General features: G+C 52.3%; 1 protein-coding gene across 1 annotated transcript in view; it reads right to left on the bottom strand.

The window, feature by feature from the left end:
- PSMD1 (proteasome 26S subunit, non-ATPase 1) overlaps window positions 1-25,446 on the bottom strand; it is a 201,458-nt gene that overhangs the window by 157,914 nt on the left and 18,098 nt on the right. The window contains exon 9 of the mRNA XM_075340393.1: window positions 2,689-2,817. Coding sequence (XP_075196508.1) covers window positions 2,689-2,817 — 129 coding nt within the window. The remainder of the gene's footprint in view (window positions 1-2,688; window positions 2,818-25,446) is intronic.

Below are 25,446 nucleotides of genomic sequence, written 5' to 3'. Positions count from 1 at the left end.
TAATTTGCAAGCCTATTTTGCACACATCAAGCTTTGCAACGTTACAATTACCCCTAGATGGGGAATTAGCCTCAACAATCTGTTGTAGAAAACAAAATACCCCTAATCCACAATGTGAAATCAGTGGGATTTGCCAGCAGATTTTGGTCTGCAGTAAATAGACCGGATTCCTCCGTTAGATAAACTGAAGTCGTTGTAAATGCAGGATTAACCTGTTAGATTTCCCAAGCACCTACTTGGAGGCAAGTGACCGTGAACAATACAGGTTGTGGAGGAGATGTCAGGTTACCAACATCCCACTTAGTTAGAGTCTCTAGACCACTTTACGGTGCCACAATCAGGCGGTCCCGTATTGTCCCAGTTAACCAGCAGCTAGACACAGCCGCTGGAAGCACCGATTGTTTGCTGCAAATAGAGTGTAAGATCAGCGGTTTTACTCAACCTCTCCAGCGGGCAGTCCGATCTGTGTCCAGTGTAAGCTGACTGTATCCACGCACCGGAGGAATTTACTTGGCAAACTGTCACCACACAGGTAAAGCATATAGTGCAAGATTCCAATCCAATCCACTTCCAATGCGAACAATGAGTAGCCGTAGAGGGCACCACTGGAGGATGGTTGCAGACAAAAATATCAGCGGTAACTTCTCAACCTTTTCAGCAGACAGTCCGGACCGTGTCCTTTAGAGGCTGACTGATACCGCACGGAGGAGAGGTTATTTGACAGAGTATCACCACACAGGTGAAGTAGGCAAAGCAGAGTCTTAATCCGACGCGCGTTTCGGGGGCGTGCACCGGCCCCCTTCCTCAAGGAACCTTGAGGAAGGGGGCCGGTGCACGCCCCCGAAACGCGCGTCGGATTAAGACTCTGCTTTGCCTACTTCACCTGTGTGGTGATACTCTGTCAAATAACCTCTCCTCCGTGCGGTATCAGTCAGCCTCTAAAGGACACGGTCCGGACTGTCTGCTGAAAAGGTTGAGAAGTTACCGCTGATATTTTTGTCTGCAACCATCCTCCAGTGGTGCCCTCTACGGCTACTCATTGTTCGCATTGGAAGTGGATTGGATTGGAATCTTGCACTGTCTGCTTTACCTGTGTGGTGACAGTTTGCCAAGTAAATTCCTCCGGTGCGTGGATACAGTCAGCTTACACTGGACACAGATCGGACTGCCCGCTGGAGAGGTTGAGTAAAACCGCTGATCTTACACTCTATTTGCAGCAAACAATCGGTGCTTCCAGCGGCTGTGTCTAGCTGCTGGTTAACTGGGACAATACGGGACCGCCCGATTGTGGCACCGTAAAGTGGTCTAGAGACTCTAACTAAGTGGGATGTTGGTAACCTGACATCTCCTCCACAACCTGTATTGTTCACGGCCACTTGCCTCCAAGTAGGTGCTTGGGAAATCTAACAGGTTAATCCTGCATTTACAACGACTTCAGTTTATCTAACGGAGGAATCCGGTCTATTTACTGCAGACCAAAATCTGCTGGCAAATCCCACTGATTTCACATTGTGGATTAGGGGTATTTTGTTTTCTACAACAGATTGTTGAGGCTAATTCCCCATCTAGGGGTAATTGTAACGTTGCAAAGCTTGATGTGTGCAAAATAGGCTTGCAAATTAGTCAGAGGTGGTGTGGTACACCTTTATGCTATTAGTCTTAATATTTTACCAAATCAAGTATATGCCACCGGCCGGGGCATTACGATAGCTGAGTTAGAAACAAATTATTGTGAATATTGGATCACCTCTGAGAAAACGGGTTTATACCAAAACCTTTTGTGTGGTTTTTGATTTATCTGTATTTTTCATTTTCATTTTTATTTTTAATTTTATTTCCATTTTTAGTTTTATTCAATTTATGTTTTTTCTGGTATATGTGGTTCTTGGATTTAATATTTAGTGTATTGTGTACTACTAAATACTCTGCCTTGGAACAAGGATAGCAAAATTTTCTTAATAAAAATATATAAAAAAACCCATTTAGCGCTGGTTCTTTGTGGATTTTTGTATAAAATCCCCTATATAATTTATTTCAGCCCTAAATGAGGCTTAGGCTATGTGCCCACGGGAGTTTGTACCTGCGGATATATCCGCAGGTACGTCCGCAGGTTTCCCGCAGCTGCTCCCCGGAATCCGCAGCTACTTATAGCTGCGTTAGTACAGTGAAATATCTGCGGTAAACCTGCGGGCATTCGTGCGGCTTAACTACGGAAGTCCCGGCCTCTCTCTCCATAGTGGAGGGCCGGGATTTCCGCAGGTATTTCCTCAGAAATAATTGACATGCAATTACGTGTGGCTGCGGGACATCCGCAGCATATTCTGCAGCCGCACGTACCGCAGCATAGACACAAGCACTCCCCATGTCCCATAGGATAACATTGGGAGTGTCTGTACTTGCTGAAACCTGCGGATTCATCTGGAAAATCCAGAAAATCCGCGGATTTTCCACAGATAAATCCGCAGGTATTATCTCCCGTGGGCATATAGCCTTACACAGACTGAGCAGAGCAATGCAAGGGAACCTCGTCAAGGACTATTTCCAATGGTGCAAGGGTGAGCTGTAGTTTATGAACAGACCGGTGTTACACTGCGAAGGCAGAAGTAGTTATGGTCAAGGCTTTAGTCAGGGTTATCTTCATTTAGCCAAACAGTGAAGCAGAAAAGCATTAGAGGAAATATAACAAACCTTAGTGTTCTTTAGGATCATTAAATCTGTATTGTTATTACGGATCAAAAACTGTAAGTGCAGCTCTATGGCCATCTCCCCACTTAAGATCTTTATCATTTTGGAAATCTGGTCTTTTGGTTCAGGACTCTGAAGATAAAAACAGAAAAATGGACAATAAGACATATTAGATATGATGTAGCTAACAGCAAGTAAACATCTGCACACATTTAATAATGGTGGTGTACACTCCAGCTCCAAAACCCTTCTCTTCTAATAGACACCTACCCAACTGCCGATTTCACTCAATCCTTCACCCATCAGCAAGAATAGGAAAGTGTTGTACATTTTTACAGTAATCATATGCAGCAAAAAAAAAAAAAAAAAAAAAAAAAAAGCCACAGCCTAAATTTATAGGAATCAGAAGAAAAAATATAAAGTACCGTATTTTTCGCTTTAAAAGACGCACCGGATTATAAGACGCACCCCAAACTTAGACATAAAAAAAGGTAAAAAAAGAAAAATGGGGTCCATCTTATAATCCGGTGTTCTCTTACCGGAGGGGGGCAGCAGTGGTGGTGAAGCGGGGTCACAGGAGGCAGCGGATTTGCTGGCAGGCACGGCGGGTCAGTGGCAGCGGCGTCCGGGGTGGCAGGAGCCGGGGGATTCATGGTGGTAGGAGCCGCGGGGCACACAACACCCGGCCGCTACCCGCACACAACACCTGGCCGCTGCCCGCACACAGCCGTCGACCGCCGCCTGCACACAGCCGCCGCCTGCACACAGCCGCCGCCTGCACACATCACCCGGCCGCCGACCGCCGCCTGCACACAGCCGCCGCCCGCACACAGCACCCGGCCGCCGACCGCACACAGCCGCCGCCCACACACAGCACCCGGCGGCTGCCCACACACAGACGCCGACCGCCGCCCGCACACAGCACCCGACTGCCGCCCGCACACAGCCACGGGTACCCGGCTGCCACCGCACGCAAGCACAGGTACCCGGCCGCTTGCACGCAGCCACAGGCACCCGGCCGCCCGATCACCGCACAGACAGGACCCCCAGGTACTGCTATATTCGCTTTATAAGACGCACCCCCCATTCTCCTCTCAAATTTTTGGGAGGAAAAGTGCATCTTATAAAGCGAAAAATACGGTAAATAGAAAGTGGAAAACGGATAGGCCAATTCAGATGTCCTGGCAGATCTGGGCGACATAGTGATAACAGTGCAGACTCCAGAACAAACCACTGGAGGCCGATTGTGTTACAGCAGAACTTTCAGAGCTTTAAGGCCCCTTTACACACTGCAACATCGCAAACGACATCGCTGTAACGTCACCGGTTTTGTGACGTTATAGCGACCTCCCCAGCGACATTGCAGTGTGTGAAACACATCAGCGACCTAGCCCCTGCTGTGAAGTTGCTGATCGCTACAAATCGTTCAGGACCATTCCTTGGTTCTTTGTTTCCCGCTGTGCAGCAAAGTCTCAGTGTGTAAAGGGGACTTTACAGCGACTTCGTTAGCAACTTCCCTTTCAAAAGAAGGGAATTTTGTTACTTACCGTAAATTCCTTTTCTTCTAGCTCCTATTGGGAGACCCAGACGATTGGGTGTATAGCACTGCCTCCGGAGGCCACACAAAGCAATTACACTAAAAAGTGTAAGGCCCCTCCCCTTCTGGCTATACACCCCCAGTGGGATCACTGGCTCACCAGTTTTAGTGCAAAAGCAAGAAGGAGGAAAGCCAATAACTGGTTTAAACAAATTCACTCCGAAGTAACGTCGGAGAACTGCAAACCGTTCAACATGAACAACATGTGTACCCGAAAAACACCCAAAAATCCCGAAGGACAACAGGGCGGGTGCTGGGTCTCCCAATAGGAGCTAGAAGAAAAGGAATTTACGGTAAGTAACAAAATTCCCTTCTTCTTCGGCGCTCCATTGGGAGACCCAGACGATTGGGACGTCCAAAAGCTGTCCCTGGGTGGGTAAAGAATACCTCATGTTAGAGCTGCAAGACAGCCCTCCCCTATAGGGAGGCAACTGCCGCCTGCAGGACTCTTCTACCTAGGCTGGCGTCCGCCGAAGCATAGGTATGCACCTGATAATGTTTGGTGAAAGTGTGCAGGCTCGACCAGGCAGCTGCCTGGCACACCTGTTGAGCCGTAGCCTGGTGTCGCAATGCCCAGGACGCACCCACGGCTCTGGTAGAATGGGCCTTCAGCCCTGATGGAACCGGAAGCCCAGCAGAACGGTAGGCTTCAAGAATTGGTTCTTTGATCCATCGAGCCAGGGTGGCCTTAGAAGCCTGCGACCCTTTGCGCTTACCAGCGACAAGGACAAAGAGTGCATCCGAACGGCGCAAGGGCGCCGTGCGGGAAATGTAGATTCTGAGTGCTCTCACCAGATCTAACAAATGTAAATCCTTCTCATACTGATGAACTGCATGAGGACAAAACGAAGGCAAGAGATATCCTGATTCAGATGAAAAGAGGATACCACCTTCGGGAGAAACTCCTGAATGGGGCGCAGCACTACCTTCTCCTGGTGGAAGACCAGGAAGGGAGCCTTGGATGTGCCAGCTCAGACACTCTCCGAAGAGATGTGATCGCTACCAGAAAAACCACTTTCTGTGATAGTCTAGAAAGTGAAAACTCTCTCTCAGAGGCTCGAAGGGCGGCTTCTGGAGGGCAACTAGTACCCTGTTCAGATCCCATGGATCTAACGGCCGCTTGTACGGGGGTACGATATGGCAAACCCCCTGTAGGAACGTGCGCACCTTAGGAAGGCGTGCCAAACGCCTCTGAAAAAAAGACGGATAGCGCCGAGACCTGACCTTTAAGGGAGCCGAGCGACAAACCCTTTTCTAACCCAGATTGCAGGAAAGAAAGAAAGGTAGGCCATGCAAATGGCCAGGGAGACACTCCCTGAGCAGAGCCCCAGGATAAGAATATCCTCCACGTTCTGTGGTAGATCTTAGCGGACGTGGGCTTCCTAGCCTGTCTCATGGTGGCACCGACCCCTTGGGATAATCCTGAAGACGCTAGGATCCAGGACTCAATGGCCACACAGTCAGGTTCAGGGCCGCAGAATTCCGATGGAAAAACGGCCCTTGGGACAGTAAGTCTGGTCGGTCTGGTAGTGCCCACGGTTGGCCGACCGTGAGCTGCCACAGATCCGGATACCACGCCCTCCTCGGCCAGTCTGGGGCGACGAGTATGACGCGGCTGCAATCGGATCTGATCTTGCGTAGCACTCTGGGCAAGAGTGCCAGAGGTGGAAACACATAAGGGAGCCGGAACTGCGAGCAATCTTGCACTAGGGCGTCTGCCGCCAGCGCTCTTTGATCGCGAGACCGTGCCATGAAGGCTGGGACCTTGTTGTTGTGCCGGGACGCCATTAGGTCGACGTCCGGCCTTCCCCATCGGCGACAGATTTCCTGAAGCACGTCTGGGTGAAGGGACCATTCCCCTGCGTCCATGCCCTGGCGACTGAGGAAGTCTGCTTCCCAGTTTTCTACGCCGGGGATGTGAACTGCGGATATGGTGGAGGCCGTGGCTTCCACCCACATCAGAATCCGCCGGACTTCCTGGAAGGCTTGCCGACTGCGTGTCCCCCCCCTTGGTGGTTGATGTATGCCACTGCTGTGGAGTTGTCCGACTGAATTCGGATCTGCCTTCCTTCCAGCCACTGCTGGAAGGCTAGTAGGGCAAGATACACTGCTCTGATTTCCAGAACATTGATCTGAAGGGTGGACTCCTGCTGAGTCCACGTACCCTGAGCCCTGTGGTGGAGAAAAACTGCTCCCCACCCTGACAGACTCGCGTCTGTCGTGACCACCGCCCAAGACGGTGGTAGGAAGGATCTTCCCTGTGATAATGAGGTGGGAAGAAGCCACCACTGCAGAGAGTCCTTGGCCGTCTGGGAAAGGGAGACTTTCCTGTCCAGGGATGTTGACTTCCCGTCCCATTGGCGGAGAATGTCCCATTGAAGTGGGCGCAGATGAAACTGCGCAAACGGAACCGCCTCTATTGCCGCCACCATCTTCCCGAGGAAGTGCATGAGGCGTCTTAAGGAGTGCGACTGACTTTGAAGGAGAGCCTGCACCCCAGTCTGTAGAGACCGCTGCTTGTCCAGCGGAAGCTTCACTATCGCTGAGAGAGTATGAAACTCCATGCCAAGATACGTTAGTGATTGGGTCGGTGACAGATTTGACTTTGAGAAGTTGATGATCCACCCGAACGTCTGGAGAGTCTCCAGTGCAACAGTCAAGCTGAGTTGGCATGCCTCTTGAGAGGGTGCCTTGACCAGTAGATCGTCCAAGTAAGGGATCACAGAGTGTCCCTGAGAGTGCAAGACTGCTACCACTGCCGCCATGATCTTGGTGAACACCCGTGGGGCTGTCGCCAGACCAAATGGCAGAGCTACGAACTGAAGATGGTCGTCTCCCATCACGAAGCGTAGAAAGCGTTGGTGCTCTGTAGCAATCGGCACGTGGAGATAAGCATCTTTGATGTCTATTGATGCTAGGAAATCTCCTTGAGACATTGAGGCAATGACTGAGCGGAGGGATTCCATCCGGAACCGCCTGGCGTTCACATGCTTGTTGAGCAGTTTTAGGTCCAGAACAGGACGGAATGAGCCGTCCTTTTTTGGCACCACAAAGAGATTGGAGTGAAAACCTTGACCTCGTTCCTGAAGAGGAACAGGGACCACCACTCCTTCTGCTCTTAGAGAATTCACCGCCTGCAGAAGGGCATCTGCTCGGTCGGGATGTGGGGAAGTTCTGAAGAACCGAGGCGGAGGACGAGAACTGAACTCTATCCTGTACCCGTGAGACAAAATGTCTGTTACCCACCGGTCTTTGACCTGTGGCAGCCAAATGTCGCAAAAGCGGGAGAGCCTGCCACCGACCGAGGATGCGGAGGGAGGCGGCCGAAAGTCATGAGGCAGCCGCCTTGGAAGCGGTACCTCCGGTTGCTTTCTTGGGGCGTGAGTGAGCCCGCCAGGAATCAGAGCTTCTTTGCTCTTTCTGAGTCCCTTTGGACGAGGAGAATTGGGGCTTGCCCGAGCCTCGAAAGGACCTAAACTTTGACTGCCACTTCCTCTGTGGAGGTTTGCTAGATCTGGGCTGGGGTAAGGAGGAGTCCTTACCTTTGGACTGTTTAATGATTTCCGCCAATTGCTCACCAAACAGTCTGTCTCCAGATAATGGCAAGCTGGTTAAACATTTTTTAGAAGCAGAATCTGCTTTCCATTCTTTTAACCACAAGGCTCTGCGCAAAACTACAGAGTTGGCGGATGCCATTGAGGTACGGCTCGTAGAGTCCAGTACCGCATTGATAGCGTAGGTCGCAAACGCAGACATTTGTGTAGTTAGGGACGCCACTTGCGGCACTGCTGGACGTATGAGAGAGTCCACCTGTGCCAGACCAGCTGAAATAGCTTGGAGCGCCCACACGGCGGCGAATGCTGGAGCAAACGACGCGCCGATAGCTTCATAGACAGATTTCAACCAAAGGTCCATCTGTCTGTCATTGGCATCTTTAAGTGAAGCCCCATCCTCCACTGCAACTATGGATCTAGCTGCCAGCCTGGATATTGGAGGGTCCACTTTTGGACACTGGGTCCAGCGTTTGACCACGTCAGGGGGAAAAGGATAACGTGTATCCTTAAGGCGTTTAGAAAAACGCTTGTCCGGATAAGTATTGTGTTTCTGGATGGATTCTCTGAAGTCAGAGTGGTCCAGAAAAGTACTCAATTTACGCTTGGGATACAGGAATGGAATTTCTCCTACTGTGCAGCTGCCTCCTCTGCAGAAGGGGCTGGGGGAGAAATATCCAACAGCCTATTGATGGCCGCTATAAGGTCATTTACCATGGCGTCACCATCTGGCGTATCCAAATTGAGTGCGGCGTCAGGACAAGACTCCTGATCACCCACCTCTGAGTCATCATATAGAGACCCTTCTCGCTGAGACCCTGATCCGCGTGATGACGTGGAGGGTCTCTCCCAGCGAGCTCGCTTAGGCGGACTGGGATTGTCAGCGGAGTCAGAGCCCTCAGCCTGTGATGCCTGGGACCCCCTTGAATTACGGATTAATTCCAGCTGAGGGGGGCCGGGGAACATAGACACAGCGGTGTCCATGGTCTGAGCAACTGGCCTGGACTGCAAGGTTTCCAGGATTTTTGCCATAGTCACAGACATTTTATCAGCAAAAACTGCAAATTCTGACCCCGTCACCGGGGCAGGGGTCGCAGGCGACTCTGCCTGGGCTACCACCACCATAGGCTCTGGCTGACGAAGTGCCACTGGGACTGAACATTGCACACAATGAGAGTCTTTGGAGCCTGCTGGTAGATTAGCCCCACATGCTGTACAAGCAGTGTAAGCAGCCCTTGCCTTGGCACTCTTGCGTTTTGTGGATGACATGTTGTTGTCTCCCCAGAGTAATATAGGGTATACAGCCAAGAAGCGACCGAACAGTGCAGTATATATAAATATATATAAATATATCTGGTACAGCGAAAAACAGTACACAAATATAACACTGTGGCACTAGTGGGGCCGCACGTATGTGCTGCTTACCGCCCGCTTAGCGCGGGTGTGTGGTCGCCAGAAATCCCTAGCCTGGGTCCCCCAGAGCCTGCGTCCGTTCTCCAGCCAGACTGCATGTGTATAATGGCTGCCGGCGTCCTGGGGAGCTGCAAGCCTGGGGGCGGGCCTAGGGCGTGCACAGAGAAAAAGCGCGAAGCCTGTGTCCTACTGTGCTCAGTGAGAGGGCTGGAGCATGTAAATCGTGCTCCAGCCCTCGGCGCTGCCGATTGAACAACGTCTCTCCCCTACCCTGATTGACAGGGTGGGGGGCGTTAACGAAGCGGAGCTAGGCCGCAGAAAAACCGGGAACTAAAGTTAGAAGCGCCGCCGCCGTAAAAGCGCGGTCGGCGCGTCCCCGGCGCACTACAAGTCGCAGCTGCGCCGCCGCTCCAGGGGCGGTCGGCGCGGCGATCCACACACATAAAGTCCCCCAGTAATCTGCGTGGACTATAAGCCCAGCGCACAGCGCTACAGTCCCCGGCGCACTAGCACACCCAGCAAGCCTGGGGTGTGCGTGGCCTGCCATACGGGGACACAGAGTACCTGAAAGTTGCAGGGCCTTGTCCCTGAACGGCACTCCCGCTCCACATCCAGCAGGTTCTATGGGTCTGTGGATGGAGCCCGGCCTCAGGGCTTGGCGGCCGGTAAGATCCCACTTCCTCAGAGCCCCCCAGGGGGATGGGGAAGGAAAACAGCATGTGGGCTCCAGCCTCCGTACCCGCAATGGGTACCTCAACCTTACAAACCACAAGTGGGGAAAGAAGGGAGCATGCTGGGGGCCCCATATGGGCCCTCTTTTCTTCCATCCGATATAGTCAGCAGCTACTGCTGACTAAACAGTGGAGCTATGCGTGGATGTCTGACCTCCTTCGCACAAAGCAGAAAACTGGTGAGCCAGTGATCCCACTGGGGGTGTATAGCCAGAAGGGGAGGGGCCTTACACTTTTTAGTGTAATTGCTTTGTGTGGCCTCCGGAGGCAGTGCTATACACCCAATCGTCTGGGTCTCCCAATGGAGCGCCGAAGAAAGCTGCTTTACCTGCAACACACATCCGTTTAAAACGTGCGTGTTTGGTCCGTTTCCGTACATACCAGAAATACGACCAAACGTGCACATATGTTTTTTTATGTTTAAAAGCACACGTGCGTGTTATTTGATCTTCCGAGAAATGTCCGTGTGTGATGCAAAATGTCGTTACTACATGTTGGAAGACAGAGTAGCGGGATGAGAATGAACTCGGGTGAACTTCACCCGACTTCATTGTCATGCCGCGGCTCTGTCTGTGTGCCGTGTACTGATTAGCGGTCACCTGTGAAGAATTCACCGGTGACCGCTAATCCCCCGAGTGACTGAAGTGTCCCCCCTTTTCTCATACTCACCGATCCCCGATCACCGGCGCTGCACGGCGTTCACACTGCTCCGGCGGCTTTTTCTAATTTGAAAAAGCCGGCCGCTCGTTAAACAATCTCGTATTCCCTGCTTTCCCTGCCCACCGGCGCCTATGATTGGTTGCAGTGAGACACGCTCTCACGCTGAGTGACAGGTGTCTCAGTGCACCCAATCACAGCAGCCGGTGGGCGTGTCACTATGGAGTATAGAAATAAATAAATTAAAATAAACGGCGTGCGGTTCCCCCCAAATTTAATACCAGCCAGATAAAGCCATACGGCTGAAGGCTGGTATTCTCAGGATGGGGAGCTCCACGTTATGGGGAGTCCCCCAGCCTAACAATATCAGTCAGCAGCCGCCCAGAATGGCCGCATACATTAGATGCGACTGTTCTGGGACTGTACCCGGCTCTTCCAGATTTGCCCTGGTGCGTTGGCAAATCGGGGTAATAAGGAGTTATTGGCAGCCCATAGCTGCCAATAAGTCCTAGATTAATCATGTCAGGCGTCTCCCCGAGATACCTTCCATGATTAATCTGTAAATTACAGTAAATAAATACACACAACTGAAAAATCCTTTATTAGAAATAAAAAACACAAACATATACCCTGGTTAACCACTTTAATCAGCCCCAAAAAGCCCTCCATGTCCGGCGGAATCCAGGATGGTCCAGCGTCGCTTCCAGCTGTGCTGCATGGAGGTAACCGGGGCAGCAGAAGAAACCGCCGCTCCTGTCACCTCCACGCGGCAAATGAAGAGAGCCGCGTGATCGGCTGAGCTGTCACTGAGGTTACCTGGATCCAGCGGTGGATGCAGCGGTGGCCGCGGGTAACCTCAGTGACAGCTCAGCTGATCGCGCTACTCACCGCCGCTTCGGTCAGCTCCACGCAGCAACTGAGGTTAGTATCGCGATCAGCTGAGCTGTCACTGAGGTTACTCGCGGCCACCGCTGCATCCACCGCTAGATCCAGGTAACCTCAGTGACAGCTCAGCCGATCACGCTGCTCTCTTCATTTGCTGCGTGGAGGTGACAGGAGCGGCGGTTTGTTCTGTTGCTCTGGTCACCTCCATGCAGCACAGCTGGAAGCGACGCTGGACCATCCTGGATTCCGCCGGACATGGATGGCTTTTTGGGGCTGATTAAAGTGGTGAACCAGGGAATGTGTTTGTGTTTTTTTTTCTAATAAAGGATTTTTCAGTTGTGTGTGTTTATTTACTGTAATTTACAGATTAATCATGGAAGGTATCTCGGGGAGACGCCTGACATGATTAATCTAGGACTTATTGGCAGCTATGGGCTGCCAATAACTCCTTATTACCCCGATTTGCCAACGCACCAGGGCAAATCGGGAAGAGCCGGGTACTGTCCCAGAACAGTCGCATCTAATGTATGTGGCCATTCTGGGCGGCTGCTGACTGATATTGTTAGGCTGGGGAGCTCCTCATAACGTGGGGCTCCCCATCCTGAGAATACCAGCCTTCAGCCGTATGGCTTTATCTGGCTGGTATTAAATTTGGGGGGAACCGCACGCCGTTTTTTTTATTTATTTCTATACTCCATAGTGACACGCCCACCGGCTGCTGTGATTGGGTGCAGTGAGACACCTGTCACTCAGCGTGGGGGCGTGTCTCACTGCAACCAATCATAGGCGCCGGTGGGCGGGGAAAGCAGGGAATACGAGATTGTTTAACGAGCGGCCGGCTTTTTCAAATTAGAAAAAGCCGCCGGAGCAGTGTGAACGCCGTGCAGCGACTGTGATCGGGGATCGGTGAGTATGAGAGAGGGGGGGGACACTTCAGTCACTCGGGGGATTAGCGGTCACCGGTGAATCCTTCACAGGTGACCGCTAATCAGTACACGGCACACAGAGCCGCGGCATGACAATGAAGTCGGGTGAAGTTCACCCGAGTTCATTCTCATCGCGCTACTCTGTCTGCTGTCTGCCGACAGTTTTCACGGATGTGTGTTTTAGGTCTGACAACGTCCCCAATGACTAGCTAGGTCGTTCTGCAGGTCCGGATCGCTGTTGCGTCGTTGGCCAGGTCTGCCTGTTTGACAGCTCACCAGAGACTTTGTAGCGATCCCTGCCAGGTTGGGATCGCTGGTGGGATCGCTAGAAAGTCTCAGTGTGTAAAGGGGCCTTTAGGCTACACTACTCTCAAAAAGTTAGGAAGATTTGGCTTTCAGGTGAAATTTTGGGATGATCCTAAAATACTCTCTAACCTTTTCAGGTTTCATACAATAGATGTTTGACTCATGAATTGCCCAATACATTTCAGGGCGCAATTAGAATTGGTATTTAAACAGTCCTTGTCATGCTGTTCACATTTGACATTATGAGACCAAGATGACACCTAACAATTGATAAACAGTACCTCACAATGCGAGGCTTCAAGCAGGATGTTAGCAGACAGAAGTGGCCATTGATCGTCGAGTCAGAGTCTCATCAGTAGATTGCAACAGAGATACTGAGAGACTGGGAGAGCCACAGAAAGGCATAGACGTGCACGTACACACATCCCCTACTAATGACCGATAAATTGTGGACAATGCCCTTCAGAAAGAAATTATGAATGCCACACAACTCCAGGCATATTTAAGGGAGATGAGAGGCACCCAAGTGTCATATCAGACCATTTGAAACTGTTTACAACAGTGTGGTCTGCGTGCTAGATGACCTGGAAGGGCACCTGACCACACCACCAGGCACAGGCACCACAGTTTTTCTGGACGAGGGACTGGTGGGCCACACTGCTGATCACTGATGAAATTCGATTCATGCTGAGCAGAAATGATTGCCTCCAATGATGTTGGAGACCTCAAGGAAAGCACTATGCCAGTGTTGTCATCTGATGAGCCTTTGGTGTGTTAGTGTGGTCAGGTGTGTCTAGTCAATACAGAACTGCCCTACACTTAAGAATGGTTCAGTGACAAGCCCCTACTACTTGAATAACACCATTAATCCAGTCATTGTGCATCTGTATGAACAACACAGGCCTAATTTCATCTTCACGGACGACAATGCTCCAGGTCACTGAAGCTGCATAATTAGGGAACGGCTGCTGGAGACTGGGGTACCTCAAATGGAGCGGCCTGCACTTTCTCCAGACCTGAATCCCATAGAGTCAAGTGTAGAGGCTCGTAAATCTGTACCCCAGAACCTCAATGACCCTAGGTCCTTTCTGTAAGAGAGGGGTGCCATGCTTCCGCAGACAATAACTCCACTTGTGAACACCGGAAGACGTCATTATCAAGCTGCAATTGATGCTCAAGGCCCCATGACAAGGTAATGAGACATTGACAATTTTTTTTTTTTTGCGGGGGTGGGGGGATACCCACTACTGTTGTTGGCTTTTGTTTCAATAAATTGTCTGAGATGAGGAAATCCCCATTGTATGCTTTTGCCTAAATGCCCTACTTTCATGATAAAATATCAATGTAGCGTGAACTTTTTACGTTTTCCATATAATTCACCTGAAGCCAAACATCCTAACTTTTTGTGAGTAGTGCATGTTCACATTCAGTGTTTTATCTTCTTCAGCCAAAACCTGATCTCTTGGCAGTAAAAACTCTTCATTCAAAACACTCATTTTGCTGGTTTTTTTCAGCAGATTGATTACATGTGTGCGTTTAACAAAAAGAGAATTTTGTTTACTTACCGTAAATTCTTTTTCTTATAGTTCCGACATGGGAGACCCAGACCATGGGTGTATAGCTTCTGCCTCCGGAGGACACACAAAGTACTACACTAAAAGTGTAGCTCCTCCCTCCGAGCATATACACCCCTGGATGACAAATCTAACCAGTTTAGTGCAAAAGCTGAAGGAGGACATCCACCCATAAGTAGAGAGAGTAAAACCCGGAATAACCGGAACCTCTGTCTACAACAACAGCCGGTGAAAACACACGGAACAAGAACTGCCAACAGGCAACAGGGAGGGTGCTGGGTCTCCCATGTCGGAACTATAAGAAAAAGAATTTACGGTAAGTAAACAAAATTCTCTTTTTCTTCATCGTTCCTTATGGGAGACCCAGACCATGGGACGTCTCAAAGCAGTCCATGGGTGGGAATAAACAGAAAACTGAGAAGTAGGCAAAACCTAACTTCACAAATGGGCGACAGCCGCCTGAAGGATGCGTCTGCCCAAGCTCGCATCTGCCGAAGCATGAGCATGCACTTGGTAGTGCTTCGAAAAGGTGTGTAGACTAGACCAAGTGGCAGCCTGACAGACCTGCTGAGCCGTAGCCTGGTGCCTGAAAGCCCAAGAGGCACCGACAGCTCTGGTCGAGTGCGCCTTAATCCCCGGCGGGGGAGGCACCTGAGAATATTTGGTAGGCATCGGATATGGCCGACCTAATCCAACGAGCCAGAGTCGGTTTAGAAGCCGAGAGACCCTTGCGCTGACCTGTGGTTAGCACAAACAGAGAGGTGCACCGCCTGAGAGCGGCGGTGCGTGACACATAGATCCGGAGCGCCCGCACCAGATCTAAAGTATGCAACGCTTTCTCAAAGCGATGGCAATGAAATGTCCTGGTTAAGGTGGAAAGAAGACACCACCTTAGGGAGAAAGTCCGGAGTCGGACGGAGAACCACCTTGTCTTGGTGAAAAACCAAAAAGGGTGACTCCGAAGAGAGCGCAGCCAAATCAGAGACTCTCCTGAGAGAAGTTATGGCCACCAGAAAGACCACTTTCTGTGAAAGTCGAAACAAAGAAACCTCCCTAAGAGGCTCAAAGGGGGGTTTCTGTAAGGCCGTGAGGACCAGATTAAGGTCCCAGGGATCCAGAGGCCGCCGGTAAGGAGGAATGATGTGAGATGCGCCCTGCATGAAGGTGCGCACCTGGGCCAGTCCGGCGATACGCCGCTGGAACAACACTGACAGAGCCGAGACCTGTCCCTTGAGGGAATTGAGGGATAGTCCTAGCTGCAGACCAGACTGTAGAAAGGACAGGATGGTCGGCAAGGAAAAAGGCCAAGGAGCATGGCCGGAAGAGCGACACCAGGACAGGAAAATTCTCCAAGTCCTGTGGTAAATCCTGGCCGAGGAAGATTTCCGAGCCTGAGTCATAGTGGAGATGACCTCGGGAGGAATGCCTGAAGCCGTCAGGATCCAGGACTCAAGAGCCACGCCGTCAATCTGAGAGCCGCAGAATTCTGGCGGAAAAACGGACCTTGAGAGAGAAGGTCTGGGCGGTCCGGGAGATGCCACGGCACCTCTACGGACAGACGGAGCAGGTCTGGGTACCAAGGTCGCCTGGGCCAGTCTGGGGCAATTATTATGACCCGACGGCCCTCCATTCTGATCTTGCGCAGGACTCTGGGCAAGAGAGCTAGAGGGGGAAACACGTAGGCCAGACGGAACTGGGACCAATCCTGAACCAGCGCGTCCGCTGCCAAGGCCTGAGGATCGTGGGAGCGAGCCACGTAAACCGGGACCTTGTTGTTGTGCCGGGATGCCATTAGATCCACTTCCGGAGTGCCCCACTTGCGGCAGATTGACCGGAACACTGCCGGATGCAGGGCCCACTCGCCGCTGTCCACGGTTTGACGGCTGAGATAATCTGCCTCCCAGTTTTCTACGCCTGGGATGTGGACTGCGGATATGGTGGACTTGGAGTCCTCCGTCCACTGAAGGATGCGTTGAACCTCCAACATCGCCAGGCGGCTGCGAGTCCCGCCCTGGTGATTGATGTAGGCAACTGCTGTCGCGTTGTCCGACTGGACTCGAATGTGCTTGCCCGCCAACAGGTGGTGAAAGGCTACGAGAGCTAGGAGCACAGCTCTGATTTCCAGCACATTGATCGAGAGGGCTGATTCGGACGGAGTCCAAGTGCCCTGTGCTCAGTGGTGGAGAAATACTGCTGCCCAGCCGGAGAGACTGGCGTCCGTGGTGAGGATCACCCAGGACGGAGACAGGAAGGAGCGTCCCTGAGACAGAGAGAGGGGCCGAAGCCACCACTGAAGAGAGCTCCTGGTCTGTGGCGACAGAGCCACTAGCCTGTGCAAGGAAGAGGTCCGCTTGTTCCAAAGGCGGAGAATGTCCAGCTGCAGAGGACGCAGATGGAACTGGGCAAAGGGAACCGCTTCCATTGACGCCACCATCTGACCCAGCACCTGCATGAGGTGCCTGATGGAATGACGGCGGGGCTTCAATAGAGAACGCACCGCCAGATGAAGGGACTGCTGTTTGACTAAGGGCAGCTTCACAAGTGCCGGCAGAGTCTCGAATTGCATCCCTAGGTACGCAAGTTTCTGGGTCGGGGTCAGAGTGGACTTGGGCAGATTGACAAGCCACCCGAATTGAACAAGCGTGGCGAGAGTGAGCGAGACACTCCGCTGACAGTCTGCACTGGATGAAGCCTTGACTAGAAGGTCGTCCAGGTAAGGAATCACTGCCAACCCCTGGAGGTGCAGAACCGCAACCACTGCTGCCATGACCTTGGTGAATACACGAGGGGCCGTGGCTAACCCGAAGTGAAGAGCCACGAATTGGAAATGTTCCTCTCCGATTGCAAAACGTAGCCAACGCTGGTGTGAAACTGCAATTGGCACATGCAGATAGGCATCTCTGATGTCGATGGATGCTAGAAAATCTCCTTGGGTCATTGAGGCAATGACCGATCGCAGAGATTCCATGCGAAAGTGCCGCACCTGAACATGCTTGTTGAGAAGCTTGAGATCCAGGATGGGCCGGAAGGAACCGTCCTTTTTGGGGACTAGGAAGAGGTTTGAGTAGAAACCTCTGAACCGTTCCCGGGCGGGAACCGGAACAATTACTCCGTTGGCCTGCAAGGATGCCACGGCCTGAGAGAAAGCGGCGGCATTGGAGCAGGGGGGAGTGGACAGAAAAAATCTGTTTGGCGGGCTGGAAGAGAATTCTATCCTGTAGCCGTGGGAGATGATATCCCACACCCACTGATCGGAGACGTGTTGAAACCACACGTCGACAAAGTGGGAGAGCCTGCCACCGACCAAGGACGTTGCTGGCGCAGCCAGATAGTCAAGAGGAGGCTGCCTTAGTGGCAGCGGCTCCTCCGTTCTTCTGAGGACGCGGCTTCGCGCGCCAGCTGGGTTTTCAATCCTTGGCTGAGTTAGTGGACTAGGCCGAGGGCTTAGAGAACGACCAGTTAGAGGAACGAAAGGAACGAAACCTCGACTGGTTCCTGCCCTGGACAGGTTTCCTGGTTTTAGTTTGTGGCAAGGAAGTACTCTTCCCGCCAGTAGCTTCCTTAATAATTTCATCCAGTTGTTCACCGAACAGCCGGGACCCTGCAAAGGGGAGCCCAGCAAGGTACTTCTTGGAAGAAGCGTCTGCTTTCCACTCTCGAAGCCACAAGATCCTGCGGATCCCGAGGGAATTAGCGGAAGCCACCGCCGTGCGGTGAGAAGCCTCCAGAATGGCAGACATGGCATAGGATGAAAAAGCCGAAGCCTGGGAAGTTAAGGCAACCATTTCGGGCATAGAGTCTCTGGCGAGGGAATGTATCTCCGCCAGAGAAGCAGAAACTGCCTTAAGAGCCCACACTGCTGCAAAAGACGGGGAGAACGAAGCCCCTGCCGCCTCATATACAGATTTGGCCAGAAGGTCAACCTGGCGGTCAGTGGGATCCTCAAGTGAGGTGCCATCAGCCACAGATACAACTGTCCGGGCTGAGATTCTAGACACCGGAGGATCTACCTTTGGTGAATGAGCCCACTCCTTGACCACTTCTGGTGGAAAGGGAAAACGGTCATCAGAACTACGCTTTGGGAAGCGTTTGTCAGGACAGGCCCTGGGCTTGGTCACAGTGGCCTGAAAACTGGAGTGGTTAAAAAACATACTCCTTGCTCTCTTAGGTGAGGTAAACTGGTGTTTTTCTACCAGAGAGGCTTGTTCCTCTGACACTGGTGGATTGAGGTCCAGTACGGAATTAATGGACGCAATCAAATCACTTACATCCGCATCACCCTCAGATAGATCAATAGGGTACATAGAGGTAGCGTCCGAGCCCACAGTAAAGGCATCCTCCTCGCCCTGCACTTCAGCTCGTGAATCAGAGCCGTGGGACGAGGAAGGAGAAGAGTCCCTGCGTCTCCGTTTAGGAGGACGGGGTCCGGGAACAGATAAAGAATCCTCTGAGAGCTCTGCAGAGCGAGTCGGAGCAGCAGAAGCGCCCTGAGAAGGGGGCTGATGCATGGTCAGCAGAGACCGGGACAGCTGTCCCATGGAGTCGGCAAAGGACTGGGAGATAGCTTTAGAAAACGATGCTACCCAAGCCGGGGGTTCAGCCACCGGGACTGGAGCAGCCGGAGGGACCCCTGAGGAGGCTCCAGGCTGAGGCACTACCATGTTAGAGCAGGCATCACAATGTGGATATGTGCTCGGTTCAGGCAGTATGAGCTGACATGCAGTGCAAATAGAGTAAAGCCTTGCAACCTTGCTCCTAGTGAGAGACATGCTGCTGAGGTGGAGGCTCTGCAGTAAAGAATACACTCCTTCAGAATGACCCTCAGAGAGTGTATAATAAAGTCCACAACCAGAAGTTGTGGCTTACCAGACCGCTTTTGTGTGCTCTCCGGATTCCACAGCTTGGACCCCCAGACAGATGCAGTAGCTGCAGCAGCCAGCGCCGATCAGTGTGTAAACGCTGATAAAATGGCGCCGGAGTGAGGAGGGGGGGCGGGGTTGAGTCCAAGAGCGGGAACCGGAGGGCCAAGAAGAAATACAGGGGAGGGGAACATCTCCTCAGAGAGGCGTGTCCTCCCCTCTGCTGAACGGCCGGAGGGCAGCGCCGCAATGTTCCCCTGCATGACTGACATGCAGGGGCAGTGAAATCGAAACTAGGCCGCATCTGAAGCCGGGGCCTAGATTTTTCCATGCGGCCGACGAGCAGGCACCCTCGGCGCAGTTCTCAGGAAAAAAACAGAGAACCGGCCGGAAATCACAACAAATGAAATAACACACTCTCCCCACAATAAATGTACAAGGGACCTCTGAATAACGTCTCAATACTTAGCGTATGAGACGCAGGGCCAGCTCCCTGAGGAGTGAGCGCTCCGTCCGGCAGGATCCTGACAGGGCTGCGGATGGAGACCGGTCTCCTGAAAAGCAGTGAGAACCGTGATGGCTCCCACTTCAAGCCAGAGCCTCAGAGGATGGTGAAGGAGCGCGGCATGTGAAGGCTCCAGCCTTGTAAAATCAACCTTAACAGCACCGCCGACACAGTGGGGTGAGAAGGGACATGCCGGGAGTCCAGATTGGACCCGCTTTTCTTCCAAATCTTTGAAATCAAAAATCAAAAATCAGATGAGAATGCATGTGTGTGTGTGTGTGACCTCCTGAACACAAAGCATTGAACTGGTTAGATTTGTCATCCAGGGGGTGTATATGCTCGGAGGGAGGAGCTACACTTTTTAGTGTAGTACTTTATGTGTCCTCCGGAGGCAGAAGCTATACACCCATGGTCTGGGTCTCCCATAAGGAACGATTAAGAAGAAGGGAATTTTGTTTACTTACCGTAAATTCCTTTTCTTCTAGCTCCAATTGGGAGACCCAGACAATTGGGTGTATAGCTTCTGCCTCCGGAGGCCACACAAAGTATTACACTTAAAAGTGTAAAGCCCCTCCCTTTCTGCCTATACACCCCCCGTGCATCACGGGCTCCTCAGTTTTGGTGCAAAAGCAAGAAGGAGGAAAAGTTATAAATTGGTTTAAAGTAAATTCAATCCGAAGGAATTTCGGAGAACTGAAACCATTCAACATGAACAACATGTGTACACAAAGAACAACAGCCCGAAGGGAACAGGGGCGGGTGCTGGGTCTCCCAATTGGAGCTAGAAGAAAAGGAATTTACGGTAAGTAAACAAAATTCCCTTCTTTGTCGCTCCATTGGGAGACCCAGACAATTGGGACGTCCAAAAGCAGTCCCTGGGTGGGTAAAATAATACCTCGTAATAGAGCCGTAAAACGGCCCTTTCCTACAGGTGGGCAACCGCCGCCTGAAGGACTCGCCTACCTAGGCTGGCATCCGCCGAAGCATAGGTATGCACCTGATAGTGTTTCGTGAAAGTGTGCAGGCTCGACCAGGTAGCCGCCTGACACACCTGCTGAGCCGTAGCCTGGTGCCGCAAAGCCCAGGACGCACCCACGGCTCTGGTAGAATGGGCTTTCAGCCCTGAGGGAACCGGAAGCCCAGAAGATCGGTAAGCTTCAAGAATTGGTTCCTTGATCCACCGAGCCAGGGTTGATTTGGAAGCTTGTGACCCTTTACGCTGGCCAGCGACAAGGACAAAGAGTGCATCCGAGCGGCGCAGGGGCGCCGTACGAGAAATGTAGATTCTGAGTGCTCTCACCAGATCTAACAAGTGCAAATCCTTTTCACACTGGTGAACTGGATGAGGACAAAAAGAGGGTAAGGAGATATCCTGATTGAGATGAAAGGGGGATACCACCTTAGGGAGAAATTCCGGAACCGGACGCAGAACCACCTTGTCCTGGTGAAACACCAGGAAAGGGGCTTTGCATGACAGCGCCGCTAGCTCAGACACTCTCCGAAGTGATGTGACTGCTAATAGGAAGACCACTTTCTGCGAAAGGCGTGAGAGAGAAATATCCCTCATTGGCTCGAAAGGTGGTTTCTGAAGAGCCATCAGCACCCTGTTCAGATCCGAGGGTTCTAACGGCCGCTTGTAAGGAGGGACTGTGTGACAAACCCCCTGCAGGAACGTGCGTACCTGTGGAAGTCTGGCCAGGCGCTTCTGAAAAAACACAGAGCGCTGAGACTTGTCCCTTAAGAGAGCAGAGCGACAACCCTTTTTCCAATCCGGATTGAAGGAAGGAAAGAAAAATGGGCAAGGCAAATGGCCAGGGAGAAAAACCCTGATCAGAGCACCAAGATAGGAATATCCTCCACGTCCTGTGGTAGATCTTGGCGGACGTTGGTTTCCTAGCCTGTCTCATAGTGGCAATGACCTCTTGAGATAACCCTGAAGATGCTAGGATCCAGGACTCAATGGCCACACAGTCAGGTTGAGGGCCGCAGAATTCAGATGGAAAAACGGCCCTTGAGACAGCAAGTCTGGTCGGTCTGGTAGTGCCCACGGTTGACCCACCGTGAGATGCCACAGATCTGGGTACCACGACCTCCTCGGCCAGTCTGGAGCGACGAGGATGGCGCGGCGGCAGTCGGACCTGATCTTGCGTAACACTCTGGGCAACAGTGCCAGAGGAGGAAACACATAAGGGAGTTGAAACTGCGACCAATCCTGAACTAAGGCGTCTGCCGCCAGAGGTCTGTGATCTTGAGACCGTGCCATGAATGTCGGGACCTTGTTGTTGTGCCGTGACGCCATTAGGTCGACGTCCAGCATCCCCCAGCGGCAACAGATCTCCTGAAACATGTCCGGGTGAAGGGACCATTCCCCTGCGTCCATGCCCTGGCGACTGAGAAAGTCTGCTTCCCAGTTTTCTACGCCCGGGATGTGAACTGCGGATATGGTGGAGGCCGTGGCTTCCACCCACATCAGAATCCGCCGGACTTCCTGGAAGGCTTGCCGACTGCGTGTTCCTCCTTGGTGGTTGATGTATGCCACCGCTGTGGAGTTGTCCGACTGAATTCGGATCTGATTGCCTTCCAGCCACGGCTGGAACGCCTTTAGGGCAAGATACACTGCCCGTATCTCCAGAACATTGATCTGAAGGGAGGACTCTGTCGGAGTCCAGGTTCCCTGAGCCCTGTGGTGGAGAAAGACCGCTCCCCACCCTGACAGGCTCGCGTCCGTCGTGACCACAGCCCATGATGGGGGAAGGAAGGATTTCCCCTTCGACAGAGAAGTGGGGAGAAGCCACCACTGAAGGGAAGCCTTGGCTGCCCGTGAAAGGGAGACGTTCCTGTCGAGGGACGTCGACTTCCTGTCCCATTTGCGGAGAATGTCCCATTGAAGTGGACGCAGATGAAACTGCGCAAAAGGAACTGCCTCCATTGCTGCTACCATCTTCCCTAGGAAGTGCATGAGGCGCCTCAGGGGGTGTGACAGGCCTTGAAGGAGAGATTGCACCCCTGTCTGTAGTGAACGCTGTTTGTGCAGCGGAAGCTTCACTATCGCTGAGAGAGTATGAAACTCCATGCCAAGATATGTCAGTGATTGGGCCGGTGTCAGATTTGACTTTGGAAAATTGATGATCCACCCGAAACTCTGGTGAGTCTCCAGAGCAATGTCCAGGCTGTGTTGGCATGCCACTTGAGAGGGTGCCTTGACAAGCAGATCGTCTAAGTAAGGGATCACCGAGTGTCCCTGAGAGTGTAGGACTGCTACCACTGCTGCCATGACCTTGGTGAAGACCCGTGGGGCTGTCGCCAGGCCGAAAGGCAGTGCCACGAACTGAAGGTGTTCGTCCCCTATGGCGAAACGCAGGAAGCGCTGATGCTCTGGTGCAATCGGTACGTGGAGATAAGCATCTTTGATGTCGATTGATGCCAGGAAGTCTCCTTGGGACATTGAGGCGATGATGGAGCGGAGCGATTCCATCCGGAACCGCCTGGTTTTTACGTGTTTGTTGAGCAGTTTTAGGTCCAGAACAGGACGGAAGGATCCGTCCTTTTTCGGCACCACAAACAAGTTGGAGTAAAAACCGTGACCCTGTTGCTGAAGAGGAACCGGGATCACCACTCCTTCTGCCTTCAGAGTGCACACCGCCTGAAGAAGAGCATCGGCTCTCTCGGGGGGCGGAGATGTTCTGAAAAATCGAGTCGGAGGACGAGAGCTGAACTCTATCCTGTAACCGTGGGATAGAATGTCTCTCACCCATCGGTCTTTTACCTGTGGCAGCCAGGCGTCGCAAAAGCGGGAAAGCCTGCCACCGACCGAGGATGCGGTGTGAGGAGGCCGAAAGTCATGAGGAGGCCGCTTTGGGAGCGGTTCCTCCGGCGGTCTTTTTAGGACGTGACTTAGACCGCCATGAATCGGAGTTCCTCTGATCCTTTTGAGGCCTTTTGGACGAGGAGAACTGAGACCTGCCCGCGGGCCGAAAGGACCGAAACCTCGATTGTACCTTCCGTGGTTGAGGTCTGTTTGGTTTGGACTGGGGTAAGGATGAGTCCTTTCCCTTGGATTGTTTAATGATTTCATCCAATCGCTCACCAAACAGGCGGTCGCCAGAAAATGGCAAACCGGTTAAGAACTTTTTGGAAGCGGAGTCTGCCTTCCATTCACGTAGCCACATGGCCCTGCGGACTACCACCGAATTGGCGGATGCTACCGCCGTACGGCTCGTAGAGTCCAGGACAGCATTAATGGCGTAGGACGCAAACGCCGACGCCTGAGAGGTTAAGGACACCACTTGCGGAGCAGATGTACGTGTGACTGCATTAATCTGCGCATGACAAGCTGAGATAGCTTGGAGTGCCCATACGGCTGCGAATGCTGGAGCAAAAGACGCGCCGATAGCTTCATAGATGGATTTCAACCATAGCTCCATCTGTCTCTCAGTGGCATCTTTGAGTGAAGCCCCATCTTCCACTGCAACTATGGATCTAGCCGCCAGTCTGGAGACAGGAGGATCCACCTTAGGACACTGAGCCCAGCCCTTGACAACGTCAGGGGGGAAAGGATAACGTGTATCCTTAAGGCGCTTGGAAAAACGCTTATCTGGACAAGCTCGGTGTTTCTGGACTGCCTCTCTGAAGTCAGAGTGATCCAGAAACATACTCAATGTACGCTTGGGAGACCTGAAACGGAATTTCTCCTGCTGAGAAGCTGACTCCTCAATTGTAGGAGCTGGTGGAGAAATATCCAACACCTGATTGATGGTCGCTATAAGGTCATTCACTATGGCGTCACCATCAGGTGTATCCAGGTTGAGAGCGGTCTCAGGATCAGAATCCTGATCTGCTACCTCCGCTTCATCTTCCAGAGAGTCCTCCTGCTGAGACCCCGAACAGTGTGATGAAGTCGAGGGAATTTCCCAGCGAGCCCGCTTAGGCGGCCTGGGACTGCGGTCCGTGTCAGAGACCTCACCCTGGGACCTATGGGTCACCCCAGGAGCACTTTGCTGCTCCAATTGAGGGGGGCCTGGGGTCAATGATTGAACAGTGCCCGGGGCCTGAGTCACCGGTCTGGACTGTAAGGCTTCTAGTATCCTAGCAGACCATTTATCCATACTCTCAGACAGTTTGTCAGCAAATACTGCAAACTCCGTCCCTGTCACCTGGACAGTGGTAGCAGGTGGTTCCACCTGGGCCACCAGTAGCAGAGGCTCCGGCTGAGTAAGTGCCACAGGGGCCGAGCATTGCACACAATGAGGGTCAGTGGAACCTGCCGATAGTATGGCCGCACATGAGGTACAGGTTGCAAAGTAAGCCTGTGCTTTGGCACCCTTGCTTTTTGCGGACGACATGCTGTTGTCTCCTCTGAGTACAATCCAGGAGGGTATATAGCCAAAAATCAACAGTGCGACCGTACAGTGTAAATGTATAGCATATAAGCATATATATATATATATATATATATATATATATATATATATATGTACACTTCTGCACTCAGTGGGGCCAGCACCTCAGGTGCTGCTTACCGACCGCTCAAAGCGGTTGTGTGATCACCAGATTCCCTGCCTGGGCCTCCCAGAGCCGTGTCTCTCCTCTCCAGCGTCAGAAGTGCTGACAGGAATGGCTGCCGGCGTTCTGTGGGGAGGAGGGGGCCGTGGGCGTGCCCTAGAAAGTGCGGGAATCTGGAGCCCCACTGTGCTGAATGAGGGGGGAGGAGGATACAAAGTATGCTCCAGCCCTCAGCGCTGATGTCCTGTGCAGCGT

The sequence above is a fragment of the Anomaloglossus baeobatrachus genome, chromosome 3 (assembly GCF_048569485.1).
Source record: "Anomaloglossus baeobatrachus isolate aAnoBae1 chromosome 3, aAnoBae1.hap1, whole genome shotgun sequence".
NCBI lineage: Eukaryota > Metazoa > Chordata > Amphibia > Anura > Aromobatidae > Anomaloglossus > Anomaloglossus baeobatrachus.
This window is presented reverse-complemented; position numbering and strand designations above follow the sequence as displayed.